Genomic DNA, 21072 nt, shown 5'->3' with positions numbered 1-21072 from the left:
CCATTAACGTAGATTTATGTAAAGAATATGATGCGATAGAGTCGTTGATGAATGGACTACCTTTGTATTGGCCACCAACTGAGAGCAATCGAAACTTGGCCTCTCCACCAACGCGGTCCTAAATGGTGCCAATAGAGTGTATTGTGGAGTTGTAGAGGGAACTGTTGCAGGGTGCCTACGTATTGAGCCGTGTTTGAGCATGAACAGACCTATTGTGAGCATTGGCTGAGCGCGAACTGCCCTATTGAGAGCACTGGTAAGCGCCAACTGTTGAGTTGTAAGCCGTCGGATGTGAGCACGAGTTGCTAAGTGCTCGAGTATGAAATGCACTTAAGCTGCACGGCATATCTTAGATTCTAACGCCTCCCCAGAGGCTTCCCATCGCCCGGGGGAGACCCACATATCTAGGGTTTACATGTCGTACGCGCGCGCGCACACACACACACACACACAAAGAGAGGTGAAAAAAGAAATTGTCTGTTGTTTTTTATCATTAAAAGCAAAATTTCTTTTTGAGAGATCCAATAAAAAAGAAATAAGAAGATAAATTTTCTCAAGTCCATGAGATCTAGGTTGTTTTGAAGATCAAACAAGTCCACGTATCACTTATGTCTATCGCTCAACCTCTTTATCTCTCTTTTGGAATCATTCAACTTTCTCTCTCTCTCTCTCTCTCTCTCTCTCTCTCTCTCTCTCTCTCTCTCTCTCTCTCTCTCTCTCTCTCTCTCTCTCTCTCTCTCTCTCTCAAAACGATAATGGGCACTAGCGCCTAGGATAGGGTTGAACGATGGGGACAGAGAGAGAAAAAGGGTGAGCGACAGAGATTGACAGATTTGAAGATTAGAAGCGTACGCAAAGGGGGGGGGGGAGAGAGAGAGAGAGAGAGAGAGAGAGAGAGAGAGAGAGAGAGAGAGAGAGAGAGTAATAGAGGAAGAGGTAGAAAGAGAGGTATGTAAACATGGATAGAATGCATCAGCTATATAAATAGGTAACGCATTGAAGATTGTTGAGATATCAAAATAATTTTTGAAGGTTTGACGAACAGGTATCTTTCAACATAGTTTTCAAGGTATTTTTCCCTCCCTCTATCACCTTCTCCTCTTCTATATATATATATATATATATATATATATATATATATATATATATATATATATATCTCCATCATGCTCGATGCTCAGCCTTCATGACGAGCGTGATAGGAGATATATATATATATATATATATATATATAGAAGAGGAGAGGGTGATAGAGGGAGGGAGAAAGATGGAGAGTATGAGAGATAGATCAAAGAGGGAGTCCTATATAAAGGTAAAGCATTATAGATTTTTGAGATATCAAAGTCATTTTTGAAAGTTTTAAGAACCGGTACCTTTCCACATCATTTTCAAGGTATTTCTCCCTCACTCTATCACTCTCTCCTCTTCTATATACCTCTCTCTCCCATCACGCTCATCATGAAGGTTGAGCGCTAGCGCTCAGCCTTCATGATGAGCGTGAGGGATATATATTTATTTATTTATTTATAGAAGAGGAGAGGGTGATAGAGAGAGGGAGAAAAAGGCAGTCCTATATAAAGGGTTGTGGTGTTAAAGTTTTTTTATTTATCAAAGTAAGTTTCAAAGGATTGACCAAAAGGTAACTATCACCATCACTTTTATTATTAGTGACCCTTCCTCTATCACCTTCTCTTCCTCCATCTCTCTCTCTCTCTCTCTCTCTCTCTCTCTCTCTCTCTCTCTCTCTCTCTCTCTCCCCCCTTCACGCTCATCATGGAGAGTGAGCGCTAGATATATGGAGGAAGAGAGGGTGATAGAGGGAGGGATATAGAGAGATAGGTAGTGGGAGAGTTTGAGAGATAGTTAAGAGAGAGAAAGATAATGAGAGAGGTAGAGGGAGAGTGAGAGGAATAGATATAATAACGACTTGAATAAGAGAACAATAGGGAAATAGGGAGGGAGACAGAAAGAGACAGAGAAAAGGAAAGCGAGAGAGAGAGAGAGAGAGAGAGATAGAGAGAGAGAGAGAGAGGGAGGGAGCTTGGGAAATAGAAAGATAGATAGAGGGAGCTAAGGAAAGGGATGGCGAGAGAAAGAGAGAGCTAGGGGGAGGGAGATATACACAGAGGGAGAGGGGGGGGGGGGGGGGGGGGAGAGAGAGAGAGAGAGAGAGAGAGAGAGAGAGAGAGAGAAAGAGAGAGAGATGAGCCAATGAGATGATGGTAAAAGAGCAAAGGGAGAGAGGGTTTATAGGTAGATTGTGGTTACAAATAAAGAGGGGTATGCAGTTGTTTTTGCAAAGTATGTGCTTTGACATAATTTGGATAATGCAGATAGAACATGAAACTTCTTTGCCTTGGGTTCCTCTATGTCGGTTGCCGAAATTGGAGAAAGCAAGACAAGTAAGCTAGGATCTGAAGCACCTATAGCCATTGGTCGATACCTTTTTGTTGGAGGGATATTATGCCAGCCCAAGGGATTCTTCATATGCTCTATCCATGCAGTGGGCCATCCTAGCATCGATGTTGACGACGCTATCATGCAAACATGGGATCCATTGTGGCAGATGGTTAATGAAGAGTTCGAGGCAAAAATCAAAGATACATGTTGAGGCGACCTTTGCAGCAAAATGTTATATAAATGGGATGGAAACCATAGGCTAGCCACTTCGATGGATGCTCTTATACAGAGTAAGTTTTGTTTTCAGTGTTGTTAACTTAAATGTGCATTTTGGAGTTAATAAATATGTGACCTTTCCTATGGTTTTAGGTGTTGCCTACAAAAAAGATGTCGATCTGCATCCAAGGCTTCGTGTCAAACTGGTGGCAGTAGTCTCTTCAAATGAGGCTGACATGTTGAACATTTTGATGCGTACAAACAAGTAAGTACTTTTAGACATGTTTGATTCTGCAGCTAGCTTTAGAATCAAATAATCTAATCATTCTTTGCCTCTACATCTGGTGTAGATTGAATGAGACGGGATACGTTGCAACCTCCTGCACGGATATGTTATGGATGGTGCGGGCAATGGGGCTTGCTTCAAAGGAGGCAGTCATGAAGAAATTGCCATGTGTGGACTACAACTGAATGCAAGCAGACATTGATAAGAGGATAGGGAGAAAAGCATAGTATAATGTGCATGTAGCTCTGTTGTCAAAGCTTCTTCATCCAGTGGGTGGAACTGTAGTTTTTGAATAGTAATTAGCATTTATTTTTAAATCTCACAAAAGATATTTATCAATAGTTCGATGCATGCAAGAAAAATAAACCTAGCATTGAAAAAGATCATCGTCAAGAAGGATAGAATGCTTCCTTCGAAGTTTCGAACCTAGTATAAAAAAGCATTCTTTGAAACAGATGCACCATATAAAAAACTAACAAAACATGCATTGGCCATTGTTGATCTAGTCTTGGGAGATGATTGGTGGAGGTATATCATTTCAACCTCCCATGTGATATAGAATATGGAATTGATCCTTGTGTGTTTCAATTCAGAAAATTGCGCACAATCGAGTGGACCAGCCGACCAAAATGGTTGACTGAGGAAAGATTGTATGGTTTGGCATGTGCATATCTCCCCCTATGAAGAAAACATTCATTCCTTGTGCAATGGCTTCTACTGATCAGGAAGATGTTAAGAGTTTCGACATCCCACAGACAAGTGAGTACATTTACTCCGAGCATTAACATTCTCTCTAGATTGACGGGGGATTTAATTGGCATAACAAATGTTTTCACGACATAGGAGAATGAACTGTCTTTCAAAAGTGGTTGTGAGTTGAGGTTTTTTGGTGGTCGGTTGCAAAAGAGGCGGCGAAGGTGCACAGCAGCATCCGGAATATACATTTGACATCGATGCCTGGTCTTGACCTTATTCGTTCTTCGAGAATGACAAGCTTACTCATAGAGGAAAGAGATTCACTTATGAGCTGGCTCTAATGAAAAAGGGATCACAATCAGAGGTGGCCAAAGTATTGGTAGACGCAGGCAAAAGATGTCTTTGCAGGTTTAATCACCATATATTTTTATCACAGAAAAACAAATTGAGTTTGTACGCTTACAATGATATAACTTGTGTTAGATGGTTGAGAAAGCGTAAGTTCAACATCAAAGGTGTTGCAAGCATGCAAAATGCTCAAAATTGGTAAACTAGAGCAAGTGTTTAACCCTTTGCAAATAGCCCGCAACTTCAAGGGGAGAATTTACAAGGATTTACCTTGGTTCTTAGAGTATGATGAGGGGTGCTTCCTTCCGAGCGAGGAAAAAGCACACAACTACACAGTGAGGGATAGAGGAGAGAAAGCACGTGGAGGTACACAAATGTTCACGGCAACAGAGTCTAGTGTACAAATGCCTTAAGGAGAGGGATTTGATACGACTTCATAGGTACCAAAGAAAGTGGTTTCAAAGAGGTCTTTTGCGAACATCGTTATGCCGGTTAATTTTCACTAAGAAGTTCAATTTAGTTATGTAGATGGAGAATTCTGATGAAGCTTCCAGCTCACAACGAGCGGCTCGAATGAAAGAAAAACGTGAGTTCTATCGATATTCATAAGAATAAGAAGCTTAATTGTCTCTCTTATTAATATGGTCTTGCTATTCAAAAAAAAAGAAGTGAGATGTTTGCAGAGGATGTGATTGACTTTGCCACAAGTCTGGAAACAAAAATATTGCATGTCTCAGACCTGCCATTGGTTTATAATATCGTCGACTGGTAAGTTCTTGAACCGATTGAATGGTTGTTCAAGTGTGTTTCAAGAACTTGTTTGATTAGTTCAAGGTTTTGTTGTTGCAGCTAGCAATGGCGAGCATATCCAGATTGTGCATCTTGGCTGGTACAAGACAAAAGATGACTTGAAGAATGCTTTGTTGAGCAATGTCAGACCACACGTTGTGGTGAAGTCTCTGCAGCCATTGCGAGACGGGTCGGCAGTAATTCCTCACTAAACACTTCTATTCTTAACCTACCATCCAATGTGTCTGTATATGGGATGTCTCATTTAGAAGTCCCTGATTAGAACAAGATGGAAGCATGTCATTTTGGACAGCTCGCTCGACTTGCACTGGCAACAACCGATGACAAAGGTGTGTTCATGGTTGTTTGTCCATCAGATAATTATGAAATGGTGCATGATATGGCAGCAGTTGTTGCTGGGTGGCAAGAAGACCACTTGAATGTGGTTATCTGTAAGATACCAGTGTGCAAGACAAAAAGTAGAGTTGTGCGCACATTGTTGGAGTCCGCAATGAGAAAAGAGCACACTTGAACATCAAAGACCATTGACACACCACCAAACCACGCCTGGTTCAATTCGCTGCAAGAGGATGATTGGACATGAGAGGAGGATTGGACACCAATGCAAGGTACAATTCGTCCTTCATTATCTCTCTGTAGAGTTTTTTTGTAACCTGTTTCTTAGTCCTTTGATATATACTTGTTGTGTAGGGAGTATGGAATGTGGGCATTGGTTCCTTTGGTAGTTGCTTGCACGGTACACTAATGAGAACGACCTTGTCATTCAGTACAGGGCTGATTGCGGAGCGTTGGCTTTGTTGGGTAGCCAGATGGGCCATATGATGACAATATTTGAGAGCAACAAGGACGTCTCCACCAAACCATGCAGTGTTTCAGCTCCCTCCATTCCCCTACTCACTTGGGATTATCTTCAGACTCAGCATAAGAAGAACTTTTAAAACAAGGTATATCATTTCGATAGCATGAATGAGTTTCTTGATTGTACTCAATGCACCACGTATTTAGAGTCATATTATCAATACTTCTTGACCCTTGTCAAGTATGCTCCAACGGGAATGACTCAAGAAGTCAAAGTGGTGTGATTTGTATCATGGTCACACAATCCTTTGAAAACTAGGCTTCGAAGTCTTTGACTAACAAATTTTGTCGATATTCTTGATGCAAGTAAACCCACTAAACTTAAATTATCTAGTAGTGTAAAGCCAAAGCAAGAGCCTACTCTTGTTTGTGGAATCAAAAGGCTTGTTCTGATGATGAGAATAGATCTAGAAACTCACAACAAAGAAGAGAGAACTTATTGTGTATGAAGTCTAAGCGAGATCATCTATGCTATACTTGCCTTGATCCTGACCATCAGTCTAAAGATTTCCTATTCAATAACTCAAGCTTTACAAGGTTCATAGATAGTTATGAACCCAAAAGTCAGAACCCAAACCAAAATTTTAGGAATCTTAGACCTAGACCACCCATAGCTCGACAAAATCTCACTCAGCAAAACTTCGATTAGTATCAAAGACCTCCTCCAATTCAAGAAAAATTCACACGAGGAAACCCGGCTTTTGTAGAAATGGGCCACCCAACAATAACAACAACAACAATGGGAATAATTTCAACCGACAACCTCATCCACGAAGAGGAGGAAATCAACAATCTCAAGGGAGAGCTTAAGGTGTTAGAGGCAAAGGGAATCAAACAAATGCATATGTTCATAGTGCGATCGAACATCAAGGAGTGAATGAACAATTTTCACTAATTCATATCCTAGCAAAGTATCAAGGTAAGCATTTGACCTTATTGGTTGATTCTAGAAATACATATTCTTTCATCTCTCCAAGATGCATTAGAAACCACATTCTTCCTGAACACCCTGATATAGACCTCACAGTGGAATTAGCTACGGGTAGAAAAGTTAAATCTTCTACTTTAGTGGGATAACTTGAATTTTGTTTTGGATGGCCATAACACTTCAGCTCATTTTAGAGTTTTCTCCATAGGAGTCAATGACAAAATTTTAGGGATGGATTGGCTTAAGGCTAATGACGCTCACTTACATTGTACTTCATTAACTTTTGTAAATGAGCATAACTCCAAGATTATCACTATAAGGAAGCAGGGGCAACCTAAGCTTCACTTGTAAACTTCACTAAACTAATGAAGAGCTTTAGAAAGAATGAGATGATTTATGCGGTAAAGCTTAACCCAACAGACAAGAAGTTAGAAACGCGTGTACCTTAATGGCTAACATAATTTGATAATGTGTTTTCTAAAGAACTTTCACAGTTACCACCCAAGCGTGAAGTTGATTATGCAATAGAGCTTATCCCAGGATCTTAACCAATTGCTCATAGTCCATACAAAATGTCGGTGTGTGACTCTTCGGAACTCAAAGAGCAACTTACTCAACTCCTTGACCAAGGCTTTATTCGACCTAGTGTTTCTCCATGGAGTACTCCCCTTCTTTTTAATCAAAAGAAGAATTATACTCTATGTCTTTGTATTGATTATCGTGCATTATATTAAAACTAACAATCAAGAACAAGTATGCAATACCAAGGATTGATGAGTTGCTTGATCGATTACATGGAGTTTCTATTTTCATAAAATTGATCTTAAGTCAGGATATTATCAAATCCGAATCAAAGAGGAAGATATACCAAAGACATGCTTCAACACTCAATTTAGACATTATGAGTTTGTAGTCATGTCTTTTGGACTTACAAATGATCTAGCAACTTTCAACTGCCTTATGACCGTCGAAGTGTTTATAGAGCACCTTGATGGTTTTGTTCTTATCTTCTTTGATGATACTTTGATTTACTCAAAGTATAAAGAAGAACATGAACAACATGTGCAACGAGGACTTCAACTTCTACATCAGAATCAACTTTATGCTAAGCATGGAAAATGCATCTTCTTCACTGATAAAGTGAAATACTTTGGATTTATAGTATCCAAGGATGACGTCCCTATACTGACCCAAGTAAGATTGAGGCCGTTGTAGCTTGGCCTACACCTAATGGTCAAAGTGGTGGGGTTGTTTTGCACCATTGTTGAATTAATGGGCTGATATCGTATGATGTATGGAACCTCATGGATGGGTGTGGATGTCTCATTTGCATGTGTATACTGCCTTCCATCCTTCTAAGTCAGAAGTAGCTCTATATATTGGGGGGTGAGGTGCAGTCATAGTGCATCACTTATGCATGGTTAAACATTGTCAAAATGGGATTTTGAAGTTATGTTTTGTCACTCGTCGGGCGTCTTTATGCATAATATTTTCCCTTGAGGACCATGTGTGATGGCTGAGTTTGATTGCAGTGAATACGGTCCAGTAAGGAATATTGTTTATGGTCAAGAACTGAGATCCCTCATGGATTATGGTTATGGAATATTGTTTATGGTCAAGAACTGAGACATGATTTTGATTATGGGAGCCGGTGTGGCTATTGGATGTTTTTTCGGGATATGATTGTGTTGTTAAAATGCTACCAAAATTTTTACAGCCATATTCTGTGCTAAAGTGCTTTTGTAGGATTGGATATGTATCACCTAAGTTGGATGGAGTACTCACCCATATGATGGAATTAGATTATGGTTAAAGATCTTGGAGTAGATTATAAAGTGGTTTTGATGGTTTATGGTGGACGTGTTAGAGTAGAGAACCCGTACAATCTAACTGCTTTAGAAAAGATTGTTTATGCATATAGGAAATGCTATTCTGATTAGACTCATGTGTTATATTTCTCATGGCAGTGTTGCTACAAGATTAGGATCACCTACAAGCTTAGCCTTAGATGAAAAGGTCCATAGCCTGGGGATTTGTGGGATCGGAGGTGTTTCCTAGATCTTCTTTTTTGTAGGCTCATCTATACAGGTAGTGCCCCGGAAATTGAATGAACTATACGACTAATGCATTGGAGATCTTGTATAAACACCCAATGTTGGGTATCGAAGAGGTGTGACACCTAACCGGTATAGTTGGTGTTGATTTCCTACCATCTGTTGGTATTTGAAATCCTTTCAAAGCTCGAGTTCATGGAGGGAGGCGAAGCGGCCTCGGCTTATATTTAGCGAAGGTAAGTTGGAGGTATTCTGGCTCAGTTACTACGAAGTGAAATTCTCTCTATCCGTAGTAAAGCGGAAGTGGATGGGTGGACCAGTCGATCTCTACACAAGATCCGGTGCTCTACTACTCATTTATATTTTGATGTTATGGTTTACACAAATTTTGTTATTGCATTAATTAAAGTAGAGGTATGGAGAGAGCTTTTTAGGGAGCTTTTTTCTTGATTTTTACTTGGAGAAGCAGAAATTAAAAAAAAGCTCCCTTTTGAAGAGAGCTCTCTCTCTCTCTCTCTCTCTCTCTCTCTCTCTCTCTCTCTACCCCTCATATATATATATATATATATATATATATATCACATATGTATTTATGTATGCATAGATAAGGGGAGGGATGTACACACACACACACACACATATTTATGTAACACACATATGTATTTATGTATGTATGTATACATAGATAAGGAGAGGGATGTAGACAATATACACATATATATACATACATACATATATATATATATATATATATATATATATATATATATATATATATATATATATATATATATATATATAATATTTCCCTCCCCCTCTCTCTGCCCTCTCTCTCTCTCCACCGTGTTCACAAGTGAGCACTCACTTGTGAGCATGGTGGGGAGAGAGAGAGAGAGAGAGAGAGAGAGAGAGAGAGAGGGGGGGGGGGCGAGGAAAATATATTATATAAATAAAATATATATATATATTCACTCACACACACACACACTGTCTATCTATCTCCCCCTCTATATATATATGTGAGAGAGGGGGAGATAGATAGACCGCGGGGAGAGAGAGAGAGAGAGAGGGAGAGAGAGAGAGAGGAGAAATCTCCCTCCTAAAGCTCTCGCCACAAGGGAGCTTTTTTTTATTTTGGCTACTACAAGTAAAAACAGAAAAAAAACTCCCTAAAAAACTTCCTCAAAAAGCTCTCTCGATTCCCATCCCCCATTAATTTATGGTTGCCTGTTTCATTTTCGATGGTTCTCTTTTGTCATTCTCATGTGTCTTTGTGCACTTTAATTCACCCTCTAATCTTTTCTCTCTCTCTCTCTCTCTCTCTCTCTCTCTCTCTCCCCCCCCCCCCTCCCCCCCCCCCGTGTACACATATATTTACCCTCCACTCGGTCATTTTCTTGAGTATGATTTCATTCATACTACACATTCAAGGGTAGCACTAGTCGTTAGGTACCTCTATATGCAATCTGACTCATGGTTTAAACTCCATGCTAGGTCGGGTGTTGAGAAATCCTCCCCTATGCAAACGTTTTCGCAACTCCGGTGTATATTGAAATTGTATAAAAGTATAAATTGTATAATTTTTTACATAGACCCATGTAGGAAGGGGTATCTCTCATAATGGGTAGAGTTTTTCTAATTTTTTAGTTTGGGCATCCATTGGACGGTCAATCAAGGCAATAAAGCCTCACTTTTTGGCTTAAGGTGTAAAAAGGATGGTCGACATCATGCAAAGATAGGAGGACAACAGCACGAGGAAGAAAACGTTGATGACATCTTGCAGAGACTTCCTCGGTCCGCGAGCAAGAAGAAATAACTACTCTCGATGCTGGTGCGACCAAGTTGATGTCGGTTCTGCACATTTTATTGAGGTCGATTGCAAGCAAAATTCCTGTGGAAGCTCGGTTTTCCACAATTGTTGCACGATTTTACTCAATTGCTTTGGGTTCAGTGCTCTTCGTTCGATCTTTAAATTAGAAATTCTTGATGCAAGCCAAGATTCTTTCAGTGCAATCGATTGTCATAGGCTTCACCTTTGAGCCTAAGAAGTCCAATTTCTATTCTAAGAAAGCATCGAATGCTCTCGAAAGTGGTCCTTTGACTTATCCCTTCTTTATGTCTCTACCCAATTTGAGATCCGTTTTCATAAATTCCTTCAAAATCTTGCTTCTTCTTGTTTTTCTTATCCCAGCCGAATTCGGCCCTTCAAAATCTCCTTCAGCACTCCGATGTCGGATTCTTATTTACCACTTCTTCAATATCTTCTAGATCTCTTGCTTTTTCTCTTTCTCGCACTTTCGCCTTCACAATCCAAAATGTTTAGACATTGTTTTGAATTAAATGTTTGAGATACCAAATTTTGATGATCAAAAAGCGTAATTGATTGATCAATTTGTCGATTAATCGCTTTGATTTGCAAACCCAATGCTGCAAGCTTGAAAAATCCTCTTTAAAATTTGCAAATCAGACTGTTGATTTTCACGAACCTTCGCTCTGATACCATTGGTGAAAATTATGTGAGAACAGAAGCTAAAACCCTTCGATCTCTCCTCGCACACATTAACATCAACCTTTCACCATCTCTCCCAAAACCCAAGTACATACAATCTAAACCAAGACACGATACACACACAATAAACACATGGAATAGATTAGATATTAAAAGCATGTAAGAGAGGCCATGTAGACATGATTTCTAAAAATACACTTAGCATGAGAGAGAGAGAGAGAGAGAGAGAGAGAGAGAGAGAGAGAGAAGAATCTTCCATAAGAATAGTTTAAGAACTTAGCCCTCAAACTCCGCGGCACCTCTTTGTGGAGTTGAGTATTTAATACTATTATAAAACATATTTTAGGTGCCAAGTATTTGAAGCCCCTCTTTACACTTTAGTCCATGAGTGGTGGCTGTCATATTTTGCAGGACCCTTTATAAGGTGAGTTCTCAATAGATATATACAATGAAACCTTATTGGCAAAATAATCAAACATTGTGTAAATAAAAATAGTCAAGAGATATTATTTGGTGCCTTCTTCTCAATTCCCAGAATTTCAATCCACACAACATAAATCTCACTGTTGGTAAAATAAAAAGATAGCATCGTAATTAACATTACATGTCAACTATGCCAATTGTAATGCTAACCACATACAACAGGGTGTTCAAACTTGTAACATCTTAATCTATTTGAAAAAAAACCAAGTAAAAGAGTGGTCAACTTATTCACGCCAATATTTTAAATGAGATGTTTTCTAAGTACCTTATAAACACACATTTTATAGGGGGGTTTCTTATAAGTAGATCCCCTTCCCCCCCCCCCGCCCCTCCGAGCAACAAGTTTTGCTTACACAATGTGTATGCTTTCATACCCTTTGGTGAACTAAAGCAATTATCAACTTCCTGTTGAGTGTTGTTCTACGTTCGTGATCTTTAGTAAAGCAAACTAATAATTATTTTACTTATATATGCTTGTGAATTTATGATGTGTACGCTTTAAAACTATGTGTGTGTGTGTGTATGTGTGTGTGTGTGTGCGTACACGCATCGTCGTACCATGACACGTGTGTAATGAGGAGCTAGAAATATCCACCTCGATTGTAATGCTTTTGATGTGTGGGATGAAATGCTACAGTGTACATAGTGTGATATATGCGAAAGGGGATGCCACGATTGCAGGCGTATACATACGTTGTCGGGCAAGCGAGGCCCGAGACGTGGCACTGATGTGTGTTTTACCACATTAAAGCACGGTATATTTGCTTTAGAAATGTACAAATGTCAAGTGTTTTGAAGTGGCACGCTCGTTTTGCCTAGAAAGTTTAATGCGGACGATATTGGCTAAAAATAGCAGGTTGCGTAAATGATGTGTCCAAAATGCTTACCAAGTGGAAAAATGGGATTCAACATGAAATTTGAGCTCAATGGGACTTTTCTCAACTCGTTTGGGCTTTTTACGAGCAAAAAAGGACATTTTTGGACTAAAAGTGGCAAAAAAAAAGGCCATAAATTTGTCCAAAAGGAAAAAATATGGGTCAAATGCCACATCAATGACTGTGAGCACTATTGTTAGTTTGTGGGGAGCTTTCTAAAGAAGAAAAGTAGCACTTTTAGCCAAGGAGAGAAGAGATACAGAGCCTGCTTCTATGTTGTGCTAGTACAATCCCGCACTGTTTTAACCATGTAATCGTGCATGTGGGTAATCCAATTAGGGATTCCCCTCTTTAAATAACTACTTGGAATTGTCTCATGAAGCTCTAAAGCTTCCATGAAATGGCTACAACGAAGAATTGAGACATCTGTTTAGGGTTTTTATCAAGGTAAAAGAGCACTGCATCGTGTAATTGGGATTGAGGCTACACCAAATCGTCACACACAAAAGTTTTGAGTTGATCTTGGTTCGTTTTCAAAGTGAAGCTTTCATGGATGGAGTTTTGTTCTTTTTAAGTGTGTTTTTAGCTTTAAATCTTCTACAACTTGCTTGATTTTGCTACGAATCCTCACAACGAGAGGCCTGGTGCTTTCCTAGACACACTGCGCACTTCTTGACAGCATGTGGGTGCACGTGTGTGTGTGTGTGTGTGTGTGTGGGGGGGGGGGAGGGAGGGAGGGAGGGAGGGATGCAACCCCATAAAAGGTTTGCATTTAACCTATGGTGCATCCAAACAACAAAGTAAGGGCCAACTCACCACATGATTTGGATAGGTATTAGGCCAAGTATCCCACGTGAAAGCTTTTCTTCTCATCTTACATTTACTTGGAGTGCTTAGCATTAAAATCATAGTTTGTATTGCATAGCGCTAAATCAAGTTACATATTTTGTTAGAGTATATAGTAAGCAAACTATGTTGTTCGTGTGTGTGTGTGTGTGTGTGTGTGTGTGTTTTCCTCCTAAGCAAGCCATGTAAGATTTGGGCTTTAGTTCAGTCCGATTGGTGGACAGTTCGGGTGGGGTGGCAGCCTTCCCATGTTGGTGGCAACCCCGATCAGCTCCTACTATCCTCCTCGGATGGATGGCTCCCTTTTCAATCGTCTGCTCATGTTAGGGTGGCTCCCTTGTCAACCGTGCATGGTCTCATTGTCGGGTGGCTCCCGTATCAGTTGAGTATAGAAAGTTTGTTCGTCGGGTGGCTCCCATGTTAGCCGAGTTCGATATTTGTATGTCGGGTGGCTCCCATGTTCATCGTATCTGGTTTTCGCTCCTTTGTCACCTTGGCTCAGATTGAGCAGGGTTTATATTGTATTTATTTTTGGTGATTAATACTATAACCACTCACAGGTTGTGAGTTTTGCAAAAAATAAATAAAAAAAGATTTGGGCTACTTAAACATAACCACGACAACCTTTATTGCGCTCAAAAAACATTTTATCGACATGGGGGGTGTTGAAAAAATAAAAATCTTTTGGAAAATTATAATTACACTTAAACAAACTTTACAATTTTTTCAATTAGAAACTTCACAAGTTAAATCCAAAACCTAACAAACATGTGCAATATATGTATCCATCGTTTTTAGGTTGTTGTCCCGCTCCTATCTGCTTTTAAAGGTTTGTGTTCAACACTTAAAGTTTTGTCCCTCTAGGTGGGTAAAGGGATCACGGTTACAAGTACCCCAAGTTGTGATTACATTGGATTGCTATGGCACATATGGGGGCTGCATTATGCACTATAGCTCTTTTAAAGCTTCCATTTTTCTCCAAATTTTGCAAGAGTTTTAATTTGTCGCCTTCTCATCTGCATACCTCGCTCTATGTCTTGCTCGTATCTGCATTTTATTAGGTCCAAACTCAATAGACGTTGTCACCGAGCCTCCTCTCCTAGCACTACTCAAAGGCAAATCCTCACGTAGTATTGAGTCGAACCTCGACACCATTAAATGAGGTTTTTAAAGCTACTACGCTAGGCATCTAAGCCAATTGCATTCATTGCCCCCCATGTGAAGCCCTTAATAAAACAAAAATACATTGCGGGCTTGTACCCAAGACCATTCCGTTTGCCTTTAGACCTAGCGTGTGTGCTTGCAACTCAAGTGTCTCCCAACTATCATCTACCAACTTCGTAGTTACAAGCAGCTCCTCGTGCGTAGCTAAGCCAAGCCAAATTGTTCCCCCGCCTCTACTAGCACCTGCACTGCGTTGCTATCTTGCCCCGCCACAAGTCGCCCAGTCACCCGACATGCCATCCTATTTTCCTTCCGTTTTTTATCCCAATCTGGTTAGATACCACTTAATGAACCCATTCCAAAATCATAGGAACATACTCGCCGTCACCTTATTTAAATTAAAAATTTATAAAATTTGACTTGTAATTTTTTTTATATGTTTTATTAGCAGGGCAAAATGAGGGTACTAATTTCGAGATCCCGAGATTAGTTTTTAAAGATCGATAGTCGAGATTTGACAGCGGTTCCGATTTGAATATGGACCATTGATCCCATGGTTTGCACCAAGTGGCCACTGGCACATCCACGGCACTAAGTGACATAGGAGTGCACGTGGGGGCGGATAAGGGGATCGACAGCGAGGAGGATTGACGGGCATCTCGAGGTGGACAGGCCTACCCAAAAAATGGGGGCGCTGTTGAGGAGCTCGGATTGAAACCCACGACCTCGCGTCCCAATGTTTTTTGGGGCATGGGCTAACCACATCACCCGTCCACGCATGTTTGAAAGAATTTCCATTTTACCAAATGTTATAAACTATAAACCTGGATTGACCTAGAACTAAAATCGGATGGGGCCCCTAGCTGGATTTAGTTCTTGGTCAGGTTTAATTTTAACAAGCCATCTACGACGTAGATCACCTTAACGACCGCACGTGGAGTTCCCATTCATTGATCCCCCCCTAAATGCGTTGTGTCACTTAGTCACGAGGGTGGCGCATAAAACTTAAGAGGGTACTTACTACTACTTCAAAGATCCTGTCGTTTGAAAGAATAGAATATAGGGCCCTTCGAATCCTAACAAATTGACAATGGCAATGACAGAATCAGCATCAATTATTAACAGACTTTCAAGCAGTCTGATTGTGCGTGGGGTGGGGCCGAGGGAAGAGACAGGAGAGGAGAGGGCTGGCGGCAGAGGGGAACCTTTGAGAAGGGAATCTAGTATGAGTGGGGGGTGCTCTACGCTTTTGTATTCCCCTTTTAAACTGCTGAAGTCAAATCATTGGGTACACGTGGATACATTAATACAATGGCTCTAGTGCTGCCGCGTGTAAACAAAAGGCACGACATCTGTGTGGTTGCATGCTCCAAAGTTCCAAAACGTGCTCTCTCACTTTCACATACGCTCTCTCTCTCTCTCTCTCTCTCTCTCTCTCTCTCTCTCTCTCACACAGAGACACAACGCTTGCTCTCAGTGGTGAATGATCTCACTCCGGAGTGCAATGCAATGTTGGAAGAGGCAGCCAATGGCTCTTCCGACTTGCACGAAGTTTTTTTTTCTGATGACCACCATATCGATGCTACGCTGCCAGATCTTGTTGAAGAAAACAGCTCTTTCTTGTGGTCCATTGGGCATGTTGAAGCAGACAGCAGCAGTGCAGATGCATACACCTCATGCACGAAAGACATATCGGATATCAAAATTGTGAAGGAGTTTCAATTCTTGCACCGATATGAAGAGAATTGCTATCAACTCTCCATTGAGGACACCCAAACAATCAGGCTCCAAGTTTCGAAGCTCCCAAAGGCTATTTCCGAGGATACATTTTTGCCTAGATGCCACAAATTTGAAGAGCACGAGTCCGCTCACAACCAACTACAAGCTGTGGAGGAGCCAAATCCTCATGTTTTGCAAGAGGGAGGTCAACCAGTCGAGAGAGAGAATTGTCAGCCGATCATTGAAGAGCCTGTGGAAGGGGATGATCCGACTTTCGAAGATTGTATGGCTCTAGGTAAGTGCATTGATGATTGACCATTTGCAATTGTATTGACGTTGTTGATATAATTTATAAGCGATTGTATACTGTATGCATGAAATGTTGCGGTAGCTTCTGAATTTGTATTTTAGTATTGCACTACATATTATGTTATGGAATGCTCTCTGTCTCTGTCTAGACTTGTGTGAGCTTCAACTCCATCTCCTCTGCCACTGCAACTGGACCCACTCCGTATTTATCTAGGCATGATACATCAAGAAACACCATACAACTAATTGTATGTTGCACTGGGCTGACTGGGATGCTTACAGGGATTTCCATGTGGAGATACTCCACATCTCCCCCCTAAAATGAAACCGCTTTAATTGGGGTTGTTGATAGTACCACCTCATGTAGACCACATGAGCCAATGTAGTGGTGCCATTTGAGAGAATGTTTGGGGAAAGTGTGTCTCAGCGTACACTCCTAGCTGAGGGGTGGTAGCGAGCATAGTTGCTGATGGTTCTCACATTACAGCGAGATGGGGCTCAGATGCATTGGGATAGGAAGTCGCATCTCATGGATTAGCTGGGAGATACGAAGAATCTTGCGAGAAGCAAGAGATGCCACCACATACTCCGCTCTGTAGAAGAGAGTGCAATAGTGAGTTGGTGTGAGTTGGCGCTTGGTGGTCCAAGTGATAGCTCCTACAGTGGTAGTGAAGACATAACCGGAGGTGAAGTGCCAAAGAGGGTCTTGAGCAGCCCAATTTGCATCAACATAACTCGTAAAGATGAGAGGTCCACCTTATCAATGAAAAGTTAGGGAGTAATGCATAGTATGCTTGAGGTAGTGATCGTAGTGAAGGGTAGCTGGACAGTGAATGCGGCGACCGAGCTACAGTGCTCGAGAGAGAATGGGTCCCCCATAGCGAAGATCAAGGCGGGTGCAGATGAGGTAGCGAAGCTGGCCAAGAAGCTTGTTGTATTTCAAATCTTGAAGAGCAGTGGCATCAGACAGTCCCTCTCAAGCCAGCCGGCTCGTAGCAGACACACTACCAAGAGATCTCCGAGCTCTTAAGGAGGCTCTTGTCCCCTGAGCCGGTGGTAGAATGTGAGAAGGGCTTGGAGAGGAGGCTCGCAGGGGGGACACCTCGCGGGTATCCTCCTACAAAGGGTCAAAACGGTTCCTTGTCGGAACCCAACGTTGCTGGCGGTCGTGGGTCGGCCACAAGAGGGGAAGTGTGGCTAGCTCGTCCTTGAAGACAGCAGCCATGTACCTACTGCCAGCCATCAGTTGATCCGCCATCCATCTCGATTGGCCATCCATCTCTGAAGAAGGGTTGTCGGGGTGTGTGACACATCTGCACCACCACCTAGTGGAAAGTCCCTCTAGTTTGGAAGCCTACACTTTGACATCATCGCTTATATCATCACATACTCTCTCCCTACTCTATAAAAGAAGCCTAAGCTACACAGTTTGTATCCAAGCATTACCCATCACTTTGAGCTTACTTTGCATCCACCATTTACATCTGGTTTATCATTAATCAAATCTATGTTTTGTTACTTTTATTAGTGTCAATCTCTCAATCTAATCGCTTATAATTAACACACTAATTACACCATGAACAGCTCACTCTTGTTTCGTCCATAATCCAGTTCTCTTTGAATCTCTTAGTTTAATCTCTTGTAATTAACACACTAATTACACCATGAACGGCTCAACTCTCGTTTCCGCCATAACCCCATTCTCTTCCAAGGGCAATCGTGTGCACCCTAGGTCTCTGTCTGCTGTGTTTGTTCAACCTTGGGGGGCTGAGAATGTGTTGCAAGTCGAGGTTTCCTGCGAGGACAGGCCTTCGCAAGATGGGTCGTATGTCTGTATATGAAGCATTGATTCGGTAGCCCCGAATACTACGTGCTCTAGCAGAGCTAGCCGCCACTCACCCTAGGCAGAAGGACTACCTTCGGGAATGTCATGAACCAAATGCCTCCGGTAGATATACCTACCGCCTTGGCAACGACTAAAGCTGCCGTGCACAGGTCTCCAAGATAGTCCCAATCTCGCAACCAATCTTGGATAGAAGCGGAAGGTACTCTCTCCTCCGGTTGGGGAAACAAATGGAAATGGGTAAGTCTGCTTCCTCAACAAGAACATCAGAAGCTGGGTCAAAACCATGGTTGGGTCAGCAGCACAGGGAGAAGGGGTGGAGGGGGCGGCTGCACAATGGGCAGCAAGCTAAAAAAATTTATTTCAATGTACATCTTTTTATAAAGTCATTCTACAAAATACTTTTAGCATATCATATCTCTAAAATCTCATGGAGAAATTAGTGACTTTATTCGATCTAGGTAATCTAGATTGTAATTTGTCATGGATGACGATCAACCGACAAACACCCAAATCCTCGACAACAACGTATAAATTCTCGGGATTCTCACGATAATTTGACTCAACCCGCAAGACCACGTTTGACACTTCCAACGAGAAATTTTATAGCAAGAAGGTTGCCGCTTTGACTATTTCCACACGGAACACATCTCCTTTGTATGTCCTAAAAAGGGGTTAAGACTCCAGAGCAACCTCCTTTCAAGAAAGTCAGTGCAAGAGGACTTGTTCCCGATATACGATATCTGTGTACACAATGCTTCCAAAGGATTGTGTAGAGCATATGGAAAGAGCAGTGGCCACACGACGCTTATCTTCTTTGATCCATGAGCCACCGAGAATTTCATCCGCCAAGAGTTCCTCAAGCGGATGGACTTTGAATATGATCAATCTGGTGAACTAGAGGCTAAGCTAGCCACATGTCAAACCAGTAAAGTTGTACCACTTATTGGTGCTATTGCAGTCACCATCCAAGGGTACCATGGCAAGGTAGATTTCCACATCATCAAGTTAGGGCCTTGTGACGCTCTTCTGGGCATGCCTTAGCACGACATGAACGATGCTAACTATTTGATTCAGAACCGAACCATTACTTTGGTGCAAAATGGAATGTCAGTCGTCCTTCGAGTTCGGTTGACGGAGACCAATTCAAAACGATTTAATTTTTCTTTGTATTTAGATACTTTTGAACTCTATTTGAGATAGAATTTATCTACTTCAAACCTGTCTTGGTGCCGATTGAGTTTGTTTGGTTTTGGGTTTGATGTTGCTTTCAATATTGTTTGGAAAACCTCTGAATGATGCAGACTGCGGTTTGGGGAGTTGTATATGGCCTCTAAATGATGCAGGTTGTGGTTTGGGGAGTGTTTAGATGTAAATGGAAACCTCCGAGCGATGCAGGTTGCTATCAAGGGAGCGTTTGGTTGTATATTTGGCCTCTGAATATCTCATGGCCCGAACTTCGGTTTTAGGGAGGAGCAGGGGGAATTTATGTCCTTATGTCTTGTGGTTGCATCTTTAATCATCCATGTTGCATCTTGATTTGTGATCTTAGTGCAACGAGGATACATCCCTTTAAAGATCAACATGGTATCGAAGTGATGGCTAACTTTGCTACGATCAAGAGCTTCGATGCGGGATGAGATGATTGGATGACCCTCGGATTGTGGAACTGTTTAATGTAATGCATGGTCGAGAATGTGTTGTCTGGTAATAATGGGCATTGACATGTATGCATAAAGGCAATGTTTATTAAAGAATCGGATTGAGTTTTGCAGATTTAATCACGGATGATTACTCTTCTTTCAAGAGGGGGTATGTCACAAATTAGTGACGTATATCATTCACTAAAGACAAAGGGGTTTAGGACTAATAAAAACATAACCTTGAACAACTTACAGAATATGGCCTAGGGCCTAAACCCTAAAAGAAGAATCAAACCCAACTTACGTATTGATTGTTGACATGGAAATCCATACGGAAAACCCTAAAAATGGGGACGACTGTTGACGTGGCAGGATGTACAGATTTATGTGTTTCGCGTTGCCAGTTTTTGGCTTCAAGATTTTGGGCCATTGTGCTTTTGGTGGGCAAGTAGCTTTCCAAGAGGATGCTTTTGAGAGGCCAAGGGTCTTTAAGTATGTGCCAAGGGGCCTCCTGATATTCCGGCCCCCTGATATTCCAGAATATGGGGAAGCAAAGAAGCCCCAACACTTGTAACCTTTTGAAGCAATATAAAGATGTGTGTGTGTGTGTGTGTGTGTGTGTGTGTGTGTGTGTGTGTGTGTGTGTGTGTTTTCAAGTTGGTTTGGAAGTACAAAAAGTCTATTCCAGTCTTTTCTTTCAATTGGCACATGGTGCTCTCCCATTACACACTTTCTGAACTGTCGGAGGAGGAACAGGTTTCTTCCTTTAAGCTGCTAGATTACTTTCTACGTTCTACGTATACTTCGTCTTGGATTCTACACTTTCTGAACTGTCGGAGGAGGAACAGGTTTCTTCCTTTAAGCTGCTAGATTACTTTGTACGTTTTCTTCTATACTTCTTGGATTTTATTTTTCTTCAACTTGCTTTTCTTGTCCTTTCTTCGCTTCTTCCACTTGTTCTCATCCTCACTAGAACTCAAGGAGAAAGAACTGTCAAATTGGTCTGAAGACAAAGAAGAACTCGGATTGTTCTCGAAGCGAACACGCTTTTTTTGATCCACTCGCAGACTCAAAAGTTGATTTCT

The 21072-nt window shown here is 41.3% G+C and overlaps 1 protein-coding gene across 1 annotated transcript in view; it reads left to right on the top strand.

Annotated features, from left to right (window-relative positions):
• Nucleotides 1–15857: 15857 nt before the first annotated feature.
• LOC147444109 (uncharacterized) overlaps nucleotides 15858–21072 on the top strand; it is a 42521-nt gene continuing 37306 nt past the window's right edge. The window contains exon 1 of the mRNA XM_086526840.1: nucleotides 15858–16487. Within this exon, the coding sequence (XP_086382966.1) occupies nucleotides 15983–16487 (505 nt within the window). The 5' untranslated portion in view covers nucleotides 15858–15982. The remainder of the gene's footprint in view (nucleotides 16488–21072) is intronic.

Source organism: Adiantum capillus-veneris, chromosome 13 (genome assembly GCF_014529385.1).
Source record: "Adiantum capillus-veneris isolate H3 chromosome 13, ASM1452938v2, whole genome shotgun sequence".
Classification (NCBI taxonomy): domain Eukaryota; kingdom Viridiplantae; phylum Streptophyta; class Polypodiopsida; order Polypodiales; family Pteridaceae; genus Adiantum; species Adiantum capillus-veneris.
This window is presented reverse-complemented; position numbering and strand designations above follow the sequence as displayed.